The 12,270-nt window shown below is 33.8% G+C and overlaps 2 protein-coding genes across 2 annotated transcripts; both read left to right on the forward strand.

The window, feature by feature from the left end:
- Positions 1-2,217: 2,217 nt before the first annotated feature.
- Positions 2,218-5,198, forward strand: LOC136216810 (factor of DNA methylation 4-like). The gene is made up of 4 exons (XM_066003365.1): positions 2,218-3,265; positions 3,472-3,653; positions 4,651-4,719; positions 4,830-5,198. Exons 1-4 carry the CDS (start codon positions 2,218-2,220, stop codon positions 5,196-5,198), a joined length of 1,668 nt encoding a protein of 555 aa, XP_065859437.1.
- Positions 5,199-5,528: 330 nt separating this feature from the next.
- Positions 5,529-6,711, forward strand: LOC136220545 (factor of DNA methylation 4-like). Its single transcript, XM_066008358.1, has 2 exons — positions 5,529-5,693; positions 6,330-6,711. Exons 1-2 carry the CDS (start codon positions 5,529-5,531, stop codon positions 6,558-6,560), a joined length of 396 nt encoding a protein of 131 aa, XP_065864430.1. The 3' UTR covers positions 6,561-6,711.
- The last annotated feature ends 5,559 nt before the right edge of the window (positions 6,712-12,270 follow it).

The following is a 12,270-nucleotide window of genomic DNA, read 5'->3' on the forward strand; positions in this document are numbered from 1 at the left end:
CTTTTGAATTCATTTTTATTATGTCTTTTCTATTAAAAAAATTAACTTCTTATTTTTGAGACTCAAACAACTTAATTTCTAAATTAAATTTTAAAATTTTAAAACTAAAAATAAAAAAAAAAAGTAAAAATGTTAAATTTTTTTTTTAGAAACTAGTCTTGAACTAATAAAAAAAATTAAATATATCCTACTACGTGTTTGGTTTGTCCAAAATTCAAAATTTCAATATTTTAGACCTATTAGGTATTACATAAATCCAAATTTCTAATTTTTTTGGTCTCTTAGGTCTCCTTAAAATTGGTCTCTTGACCATAAAAATTATAACACATATAAATACAAAAAAAAAAAATAAGCAAATTCGAATTAGTAAAAAAAAAATTCCCGAACGCACGTGTAAAATCGGCCCCCCCAACCGACTAATCATGTATTCGCCACTGAAAATAACATTAATATATACTTAATGTTTGAAAATTTTATCAATTTTAATATCGATAACGACACGTGGCATATCATTCATAATAACCCGTTAAGTTATAATTTCTTTCTCCATATACCATTCAACTTATTCTCTAAATATAAATTTAAAATATGAAGTTATGAGTCTTTTTTTAAGTATAAAAATTGCGCCTTGCCTTTGCCTTGGCTTCGCTTCCTTAGCAAGTAACTCCATTCTCGCTGTCTCTTTCCTTTTCAAATCCTATTTCCCTATTCGTCCGAGACGCTTCATTCTCTGCATTTGCTCTTTGCAAGTTTCCAGGTTTGTCATTGTTAGTATATTTCGTTTAGGGTTTTCAATTTGATTTTTCCCTGTGAGCTAATTTCTTCTGTGCGTGCTTTTGTTCTCGGTTCAGATTTATACATCCTACTTGTTTTGCACTTCTTAGTTAAGTAGTAGAGCAGAAACCTGCTAGCGTACCAACGAAAAGGAAAACAGAAGTAGAAGGTATTGTAGTTATACTCTGTTTTCTTATTTATATTTTGAAATTGTTTGTTCGAGTTCTGTTTGCCAAACGACAAATTGTAGTAATGTAATAGAAACGGAGTAAAAAATTTCTTCGCTGGTTCCGTGACGTCTCGTTAACATTTCCTTTTGTTTTTCTTGTATTTTTGTCTGCATCTTGAGTTTCCCTTCCTGTACTCTAGTGGGCCTTAAGTATGCAATTTGCTCTGTGACATTGGGAATGTTATTGGGAAATCAGATAGTTCTGTAACATTGATCTGCAATTTTTTTAGGGGTAAACTTCTCTTTTCATGGTTTCCCCAATCTGTTTCTTCTTTTGATTCTCTCTGCAGAACTAATTTGACAAATACTACTTTCTGTTCTTCTAACTTACCATTGTCTTCTATTATTGCAATAGGAATCCTGAAAATTCGGAGATTAATATAAGATCTATGATTGGGTCTTAATTATCGGTTTGAGTTTTTAGTTCAATTGGTTCCAGATATGGTACTAGAGCCATTTCGACCAAGGGTTATAGTATGGTAACCTCATTAATTTGTGGAATTAAAAACAAATGGTGAGATAGCCTGTGTTGTACAGGCAGCAAACCAAGAGTCATTTGAGGGTGTGTCACAGCTTGAGCGGAAAAACATAAAGTGTGCATTGTTTTAGCATCAGATTTAGGAGAACAACATTAATGGATTTAGTGACAATATCTGAGATCTGGTTGCAAGGAATAATGTGGGGACAGACATTATTAGTAATGGACCTTGATATTTTGACATTCTGATGGAAAGTGGAAATATTTTGACTGTCAAAAACCATAATTTTTATTGCTATCAGGAGGAAAGATGCTACTGTTTACCGTTTTGCATCTAAATTCCTCACAAGCATCCAAGTGTCAGATTCATTATTATTGTACATTTTGCATGTAGTCGAATTTCCAAATGTGCACGACTGAGAAATGTTGTTGATTGACTTGTGCTCAGTGATTTTGAATAATCTGCTTTGCTAGCTTGAAATGTTGTTTTTGGATGACTCATTTTCGGAAAATTTTAGGGTACTCCTGGAGTAATACTCATGACCAATGAATTCATGATACATGTATATTTTTTTTTTCTTTGCACCAATCATGGTCATGTAGTGGTATTCAAAACTCTCAATTCCTCAAACCTGTCATGCTCAATTACTGTTTGATGCAGATGAAGCTTCATGTTTGTGCTCATTGTCCCTTAACGTTGTCTTTCGATTTTGATGTTTGTATTTCAGGTTAAAAAATGTCTCATTCTTCAGGAAAAGGAAAGGAAAGGCAGAGTGTTGATAATAGGTTGGAGGATTGTATAGACGAGTGCTATGAAGCCTTGAAAAGGGGAAGCATCAGAGTTAAACTAGAAAACTCAACTTACATATGTCCATACTGCTATGGGAAGAAGAGAGAATACTTTTATAGGGAGCTTCTTGAACATGCTTATCGTCATGGTAGAGATTTACGAAATGCAGATTACAAGGAGAAAGCTCGCCATTTAGCCTTGGAGAAGTATATGAAAAACTACCTCCATGATAAGGAAAGGTCAAGACTTGAGGTAGAAGGCAATAAAAAGAAAGATACAGGTAACAGTTTACCTACTCTTGACCCCTTTCATTCAAGACTTGAGATAGGATGCGATCAAAAGAAAGACACAGGGAAGGGGTTGCCAACTCTTAATTTAATTGAATTGTCCGACATTCCAAATTCTTCAATTCGGAATGAATCAACACGATTGTTTGTTTGGCCTTGGATGGGAATAGTTGCCAATGTTCAAACACAATTTCAAGGTGGACGTTGGGTTGGGGAGAGTGGTGCAAAGCTTAGGAATGAATTGACAACAAAGGGATTTGATCCAGTTAAGGTTCATCCCTTGTGGAGCCGTGCAGGTCATTCAGGATTCGCTATTGTTGAGTTTAAGAAAGAATGGGATGGCTTCAAGAGTGCAATAGTGTTTGATAAGGAATTTAAAGTCAATCATTCTGGAAAGGAGGACTACTTTAACCACCTCTCAAACAATCGAGGGGAGAGATTATATGGATGGGTTGCAAGTGATGATGACTACAATTCACAAACTATTGTTGGTGATTATCTGAGAAAAAATGGTGATTTAAAAAGTGCCTATGATAAAGAAGCTGAGGACAAACAAAAGGATTCAAATCTTATGATCAGTTTAAGCAATAGCTTGCAAAGGAAGAATGAGACTCTTGAAAAAATGAAAATAAAAGTTGAGGAGACTAATGCATCTTTGAACAATCTAGTAGAAGAAAATGATTCGATGGTCAGACGGTATAATGAAGGCAAGATCCTTTTTTTCTTTCTTCTTTTTTGATTTAATAGGCTATAAAAGTTCTTGTCTTTCCCTTTCAATTTCTTCTTGTCTTTTTTTCCCAAATCTTGTAAGGGACAAGTGTTATATTTAAATGGAATTAATTTGAATCATACATAATTTAAGTAATACATTCTGGAGCTAATTATGATTGTTATGTGCTTATGTTGAATGTAGAAATTGGACGGATGCAACAGGTTGCACATCATCAGTTTGCAAGGATTTATTTAGACCATGAGAACAGAACACTAGAACTGGAAGCTGAAAGAAAAGAATTGGAGAGGCGTGAAAGACAACTGGAAGAAAGAGAAATTCAAAATAAAAATGTGATGAGAAATCTTCATTATCAAAAGGAAAAGGTAAAGACATTTCATAGGCTGTTGAATTCATGCAAGGACATGACTTTTTTTCTTATGATGCATGGTGTTTGTCTGTGTACACGAATCATTCCCTAGTACAATTATCAGATCAACGATTTGTTGGAACTAGAAAGCTTATTATATATAAATTGCTCCAACTGTTGAATGAGGACTTAATTGAATGAAATCACTTTTATTAGAATAAAATGAAAAATTTACAAAACAATTATATAAGTCGTAGGAGATTTGCTGCACACACACAACTCACCACTCACTTTTTTTTCTTTTTTTCTCTGCCTTTTTATTTCTCACTTCACACATTAACACAAACAATTACAGTTGGCTTGAATATTTATTTTGGTTCCTTTATATGTTTTGCGAACTATTGATTCTCGTCCAATACGGTTAAAGTATTTGATAAATAGTCAAATGGGTTAAATAAGTTAAATTTTTTAATATCTTGAGTTTGCCAAAATATATAGTTGGCTTAATGCATAATTTACATCCTTAAACTTAGCACGTTTTGCTTATTGACTTTTAAAATAATCTATCATATTATGGTTGTTTTTAAAAAACTATCACATATAAGCATACCTATAGTTGACTCATTAAGACCTTGTGCACACAAAATCATTGATTTGTCATTTTGACGATGGGGTGGCGTACTGAACAAACTCACGCACTTTTCTTTTTATATAGCACGCACATGTCACCTCATTTGTCAAAGATGACAGGTCAACGATCTTGTGCGTATGAGATCCTAATAAGACAACTATAGATGCGTGATAGGTTTTTAAAGTTAACTTTAGGTGTTTGATAGGTTTTTAAGGTCAATTATTGGTGTGTGATAGGTTATTTTAAGTTTAAGTCTAAGGGTCCTATATAGTTTGTGGGCTGTAACACAAGAAAAGCGTTTTTGCAGTGGTTGTTCTAATGGAAATAATCTGTTCTAATTTCAATAGTAAAATGTGCTAAGATTACCTATTCATTCTTTTAGAATAAGATGGCAATTGTGGAGCAGAAAAAGGCAGATGAGGAACTGTGGAAGTTGGCAGAAGAACAAAAGGTGATTTTTTTTTCATTCATTTCCTTGAACTAGAGGATGAAAAGAAATGCAAAATATTCACTGTTAAAAGAACGTTTCTAATTCTTTTCCTATCCAACTGATATTGGTAGAGAGAAAAAGAGAAACTCTGCCAGAAAATTCTTGAACTAAAGAAGAATCTTGATGCTAAACAAACACTAGAATTGGATATTGAACGAATGAAAGGGGCACTAGAAGTAATGAAGCATATGGGAGAAGAAGAAGAAGAAGAAGAAGAAGTCATGGAGGTGAAGAAAAGGATGGATGAAATAGAGAAAGATTTAAAGGAAAAAGAAGAAGAACTAGATGACCTAGAGTCTCTTAATCAAACTCTTATGGTGAAGGAGCGGACGAATAATGACCAGTTGCAAGATGCGCGTAAAGAATTAATAAATGTAAGTGTTAGAACTATCTTATATCATATGTTCAAGGGTGAATATTTCAAATGCCCCTCAATTTGATCCCAAACCGAGTGTCCTCTGAGTTTTAAGAATGTTTTATTAACCCTTGCTTATGTGGGAGCATAAGAGGAGATTTGGACAAGTTAAATCACATATCACTAGCTAAGTTCAGGAACTAATAGGTCAAGGTAAACAAGTTCAAGAAACCAATAGATAACTTTAAGTAAATTTAAGGAACCAAGTTATATTTAGCTTATGTTTATAAAAGAACTAAAAGTGGAAATTACTATTTTCTATCATATATGTACTCTGTGCTATTTTGTTGAGTCTAATTTTTTTGCTCCATAGTACTTGAGTGAAAATACCCGTGCTGCTATTAGTGTGAAGAAAATGGGCGAGCTTGATAGTACACCATTCCATGCTGCAGCAAAGAGAAAATTTTCTCCTAAAGATGCTGATGTGAAAGCAGCAGAGTTGTGTTCATTATGGGATGAGCATCTGCGAGACCCTAACTGGCACCCATTTAAGATCATTGAAAAGGATGGACGTTGTGAGGTAATTAAGTTCTCATATTCTTGATTAGTGTGTATGTTACATGTAGACATATTGTTATCTTGCTTGACTTTGTAGAATTTCACATCCATAAGGTTTTTGAACTTGAATGGGAAGGTTATACTTCCATTTATATGAAAAGATACTTCTGTTACCGTTTTTTTTACATTATTAATATTTATGCAATGTGAATTGTAGGATGGTAAGAGAATGTTACATTAATAATATATGCAACGTAAAGATCAATTTGGCTCTTAAGTTTTGGCTATTAGGTTAATTTAGTCTAAAATCAAATTAGTCATTTATTTGATCTTTTAACTTGGCATTAACACGTGTCATGTGAGTATGAGTAAATGATAGATATTAAATAACTACTAAACATATATTAGCATGTGTTACTTTTAACTGATGTGACTCTAGATGCGAAAAGACCAAATTGATACTTAAATTTTAGATTAAATTGATTTTACTATCCAACTTAAATGACCAAATTCATCGTTTCTTCCAATTCTCCTTGCATCATTGTGTTACTTTCCCTTGAAGAATGTCTTGTATTCTTCTTCCTCATTACTTCCACTTAATCTCTTTTGATTAATCACTGATTCCTTCAAACTTTTGGAATTAATTTTATATGTGCAGGAGATACTTGATGATGATGATGAAAAATTAAAAGAACTGAAGAGTGAATTTGGTGAAGAAGTGTATGATGCGGTGACGAAAAGTTTGAAAGAAATTAACGAATACAATCCTAGTGGAAGGTATATCGTACGGGAGATGTGGAATTCAAAGGAGAACAAAAAGGCAACACTGAAGGAGGGAGTATCATATTTACTCAAACAGTGGAAATTGAGTAAAAGTAAGAGAAGTTGAGATACTAACTACATCAGGTTATAATATCATTTTTTTTCTACACAGCACTTTCTTATACTGCAGATTTTATTGGCCACAACATTGTTAAACTCTATTGCAAAACTAAGTCAGTCACTTGTGTTCTATGTAGCATATTCTAACGTGATTTTATTAGGAGGATTAGTTGATAGGACTCCCATTGGAATATTACTACTCCAGTTGGAATATCAACATGTATTCTGAAGTTAAAAATCATCTTTAGACCCTGGTCTTTTTTATTTTGATTCATTAATCCACTGATATTTTTATTTATACACATTAAGCTCATAATTATTTATTTTCCATCTCATTAAATCCATACTTGTTAAATTAGTTAGTTGTGAACATCTACATCAGCTAAAAAATCGTTATGTATTTCATCTATATTTAAAATTATATTTTTTACAGCTTGTATTAAGGATTTTATCGTTTTCCTATAGCCACATTGCGCATATCAAAAACTGTTTTCAAACTGTGAAAAATTTAAATTTCAAATGCATGTAAAATGAATAACACTCTATTATTAATCGAATTTTATATTCAAAACTGATTTTTTTTTTATCATTAGAAACTTAATGTGATAAAAAAAATCAAGAGACTAATGAATAAAAATGGCTTAATACATTAGTTGCCTTTTGAACTTATCCAAAAAAGTTGATTGGCTTCCTGAACTTACACGGTGTCTCATTGACCCTCTAAACTTGTTTAAAGTATTATGATTAAGTCTCTAAATCTATAAAAATGTCATAAAAATGTACAAAATAAAAAGTTAATTTGTTTTAAAGATTTAAAATCACGAATTAAAACTTTAGTTTTTAAGTTGAATTTTTTTACGGATTTAAAAAAATTACAATGTAGTAATTCTAAACAAGTTCAGACGGCAAATTGATCACTATAAAAACAAGTTCAGGAGTTAATAGATCATTTTAAATAAATTCAAGTGACAATAGCTTATTTTAAGCAATTTGAGGAACTAATATGACACTATGTAAGTTCTAAACCCCAATCAATTTTTCATACAAGTTTCAGATGGTTTGGACGCATTTAAGCCAATAAAAATTGAAAAATCAAGTATCTCACGATGCCTTTTGCCTATCCTAAATACTAGTGTAATGAATAGGGGTGTCAGTGTTTTAATATAGTATTAAGAGGACTTGTTGTTCCTCTCAATAAAATCTCCATTCTAATCCATAATTTTTTACGTTTAAAAAAAAAAATTTACGAGACTATATATACTATATATATATTATGAGGACCAATCAATCTTTTTGCATAAATTCTGTCTCAAGCCAATAAAAATTGAAAAATCAAGTATCTCACTATGCATTTTCCCTATCCTAAATAAATACTAGTGTAATGAATATGGGTGTCAGTGTTTTAATAGAGTATTAAGAGAACTTGTTGTTCCTCTCAATAAAATCTCCATTCTAATCCATAATTTTTTTTCGTTTTATAAAAAAATTACGTCGTTATTTTATATTGTGCTTAGTTGGATTAATTTGGATGATTTGAGGATAACATATATTTCAAAATTCAACATCAATATAATTTTGAATGGAGAATTTTATAATAATCTCTGCTTTATAATTTATTTACTGAATAGGGTTGATCTTCAATTGCTTGAGGTACCAGAATGTATCAATTTTTGGTGTATAATCCTCACGAAGAGTAAGAAACTCCTAATAATTTGGTGCTCAACACATGACAACTTTTCTGAAAGAATATCTGATCAGGAAAGGGGTGAAATAGAGGAGGTTCCTTCTCTCTATCTTTTCTTCTTTTTCTCTATCTTTTCTTCTTTTTCCCGGGTAAATTTCACCACTGGTGTACAACTTTTGCCCAATTTTATATTTTAGTATACAACCTTTAATTTGTCTCATTAATATGTACGAACTTATATGTGGCCTCCTACTTTGGTGTACAGCAGGTAAAAATGACCGGTCAACGCGAAGTCAACGCGCCACATCAGCTGTTTGACCGGCAAAAACTAAAAATTTGACCAACTAAAATAAATTACTTATATATCTCACCTTCCACCTTCCTCCTTCCCCTTCCTTCTTTTCCTTTCCCTTTCTCTTTCTAACTCCTCTCTCTCTATTTTATTTCTCTCTCTTTGATCTCTTCATTCAATCATAATTACTAAAAATTAAATTGAAATTAAGATAAAAAAATAATAATTACTAAAATAAACTTGTTTCAAAAGAAAACAAGCTAGGAAATGAAGAGAGGCAAAAGAAATCTAGAAAACTCATTAGATAAAGTTATTTATTGATGCCTGTAATTAATTAAAACTACAGCTTTATAAAAAAAAATTTAATATTACAGCTTGCAAACCGAAGCTATCCAATGGTTTTGAATTTTTATTTTGCAGTTTCCGTTTTATTTTGCAGTCTCTTTATTTGATTTCTCTCCATCTTGTTTCATTGCTTTTAAATTTCCTAGCATGAAGATGATTGGGTTCTTTTGCGTCTGTTCATTGGGTTCTTTTACGATTGTTCATTTCCTTACGTGGTGTTTTTTCAACATAGTTTTACATAGACTTCGCCATGGGCCGATGAGCCCGTCCGCCCGGCCTGAGCCCATGCCCATTTAGCCGGGCCTGGACACTTAAAATTAGTGTCAGGCCCGGCCGGCCCAAGCCCGAATAAGCCCGCCTAAAAAATGGGCGGGTTTGGGCTATATAAATATCTATATATACATTTATAAATTTAATATTTATTTAAATGCCTCATATATATACTCTCTAACTCTATCTATTTTTTTATTGTTATGTTGTAATTTTATTTTGAATTTAACTATTAGTTTATTATAATTTTCAAAGACTTATTAACTATTATGTTTATTATTTTTTATTAAAAAAAAGTAAGTATTTTATTTTAATTGAATTTTTTTTAATATAGCTATGGGCTTGGGCGGGCGGGCTTGGGATTCCTTTTTTAGGCCCGAGCCCGCCCGAGCTCGAGCCCGACTCTAATTAGTGTGGGCTTGGGCTGGGCTTGGACTTATCAGGTTTTATCAAAAGCCCGATAGGTCCGGTCCATGCTGAGGTCTAGTTTTACACAAGCATAACCTTTTACAGATCTTCATGTATAATTTAATTTTAATTTTAGTAATTGTTTTCTTTTTATCTTAATTCAATCTAATTTTTAGTAATTATGATTGAATTTAGAGATCAAATAAAGAGAAATAAGATAGAGAGAGAAATGAAAAGGGAAAGGGGAAGGGGAAGAAGGAAGGTGATGATATATAAGTAATTTTATTTTAGTTGGTCAAATTTTGACTTTTTGACCGGTCAAACTGCTGATGTGGTGCGTTGACTTCACGTTGACCGGTCATTTTTACCTGTTGTACACCAAAATGGGAGGTCACCTATAAATTCGTATATATTAGTGTGACAAATTGAAGGTTGTACACCAAAGTGTGAAATTGGGCAAAGGTTGTACACCATTGATGAAATTTACCCTCTTTTTCCCACCTCCTTATCTTTAATGTGTCACCACGGTCGCCGTCTTATCAAAGCTGGCTTTTGGGGAATTCTCCTAGATCGGTGTTTAGGAGGAGAAAAATACCCGTTCCGGTCACCATATTTTTCAGTCAGAAAAATATCAATATTGGTCTTAGAATTTTTCTCACGAAACAAGGAATTTAACGATATAATTTTTGTTTCAAGAGGTAACTGAAATATAGAGTTATAATGAAAAATAGGATTAAAAGAAAAGAACATGAAAATTGCATAACCTGATAAAAACGTTGACCCTGTACCTGGGTTAATCCTTTCTTTGGATAATTTTTGTACAAAATTACTTCATTGGATTTGGTTGGGAAATATTTTCTTAGAAATGGCTATTTTCCAATCAGGTTTTTTTAATAGAAATTGGGACGAGACAGAACTTGGACGGGGTGAGCACCCATGGTCCAAGAACTGACAAACCCGCAATATATAAATAAAAGAAAAAAGTAAGTGTTTGAACAAGACAAGAGGAAGGGGAACAAACAAAAGAAGGGGGGAGGAGAAAAGATAGGAAAAGTCAAGAAAAACGCAATTGTGAAATACTACAAATGTCATCATTGATAAACCTGTGGCAAAAAGCAGGAGCTGAAGGCCACCAATTGACCACGGAGGAAGAGACTCCAAACTTTACCAATGAATCAGCAACTCTATTTCCTCCCTAAAGATGTGAGAAAAGATAATGTTCATTCTAGAGCAAATGCTGAGACAATGCAACCACTCTTGTCGAATACTCCAAGGAACATCCATGGAGCGGTGTCTAAGCAGATTAACTACATATATTGAGTCTGACTCAACCCAAAGTTGATGCCAATTTTTCTCCCAAGCAAGATCAATTGCGAAAATAACGGCTCTCTATTTAGCCATATAAGCAAAAAGAGGGGTAGAAAAAGCAAAACAACCTTTGGAAAAGCCTCGATAGTTGCGAAAAATGCCTCATGCTCCTGCCTCGCCAGGAGTGCCAAAAGCAGAGCCGTCCATATTGACTTTAACCCAGCCCGAAGGAGGTTTAACCCAATGGACCGGAATAATGTTGGGAGCAGGAGGCGGCCTAAAAGAAGCCAGAAGGCGGGATAAGATAGTAGCATCTCTCCGAGAAGAGCAAAAACCTTTAGAAGTGGCCAAAGACTCTCAAATCATTCGAAAGAGGGTGATCTTCGAGTGCTAAATAGAAGGAGTAACTTCCTTAAAGATTGCTTCATTCCTGCAATGGCAGATTAACCAGATGCAAGTGACAGCGGTAACACGCCAAATCATCGACACCTGTGAGCTAAAATGAAGGCTACGAAGAGTGCTGAAGAAATGGATGAATTGGGAATGACGAGGCAAAGATCAATCAAAATGAATCTCAGGGGCCCTCCAAAGAGAATCTGCAAAAGAACAGCTAATGAATAAGTGGTTAATGGACTCAGCATCCCTACCACATAGAGCACAACGAGAGGCAATGGAGAATCCTAGACGCTGCAGGAGGTCATGAGTTAGAACCCGTCCATGCAAAACTCTCCAGAAAGTGAAGGAACGAGAAGGGGGGTGTGAGCATTCTAAACAAATTTATACTAGTCCATCGAGGAGGAACTATGACTGATAGCCGAATAGTACTCTTTGGCAGAGAAAATACCCTTCGTAGAGGGCTGCCAGGTGCAGAAATCAAAATCATCACTACCCCGGTGAATAGACCGAATACTGTCTTGAACAACCGAAGGTAGAGTACCTAAGTCAAGCCACTCCGAATTTACCAAAAAATCATCAACAGAATTATAGCGAGAACGCTTATCCTGATGATCAAGACCCAATCTGTCTGCCACCGATGGTACAATCCACCTATCTGTCCAGAAATTAAGCAATGAAGACTGGCCAATCCACTAAAAGGTCTGGTCCCAAATGGATGAATAAACAAACTTACAAGAAGACCAAATCGAGGAAGGAGTAATGGTAGCTTTAGGCAAACCAGAGACAGCCAGAAATCTAGATTTCATCAGAGAAATAGCTAGACTGGTTCCTTGAATCAATTCCCAACACATCTTTACACAAGAGAGCCTGGTTAAAGATCATAAAGTCCTTAATGCCCAAACCTCCACCTTTCAAACTTTTGCAACAAATCTGCCAGAGAACCGTGATTAACTTCCTTTGATCAATACAACTCGTCTAAAGAAAATTCCTAACACTTCTATTGAGCTTATTCAA

The sequence above is a fragment of the Euphorbia lathyris genome, chromosome 2, assembly GCF_963576675.1.
Source record: "Euphorbia lathyris chromosome 2, ddEupLath1.1, whole genome shotgun sequence".
In the NCBI taxonomy this organism is placed as follows: Eukaryota; Viridiplantae; Streptophyta; class Magnoliopsida; order Malpighiales; family Euphorbiaceae; genus Euphorbia; species Euphorbia lathyris.

Excerpts from the sequence above, each read along its gene's own strand:
- LOC136216810 (XM_066003365.1), top strand. The coding sequence starts at position 2,218 with ATGTCTCATTCTTCAGGAAAAGGAAAGGAAAGGCAGAGTGTTGATAAT. Across the intron at positions 3,654-4,650 it reads TTCATTATCAAAAGGAAAAG|AATAAGATGGCAATTGTGGA; the intron begins GTAAAGACATTT and ends TCATTCTTTTAG. Across the intron at positions 4,720-4,829 it reads AGTTGGCAGAAGAACAAAAG|AGAGAAAAAGAGAAACTCTG; the intron begins GTGATTTTTTTT and ends TGATATTGGTAG.
- LOC136220545 (XM_066008358.1), top strand. The coding sequence starts at position 5,529 with ATGGGCGAGCTTGATAGTACACCATTCCATGCTGCAGCAAAGAGAAAA. Across the intron at positions 5,694-6,329 it reads AAAAGGATGGACGTTGTGAG|GAGATACTTGATGATGATGA; the intron begins GTAATTAAGTTC and ends TTATATGTGCAG.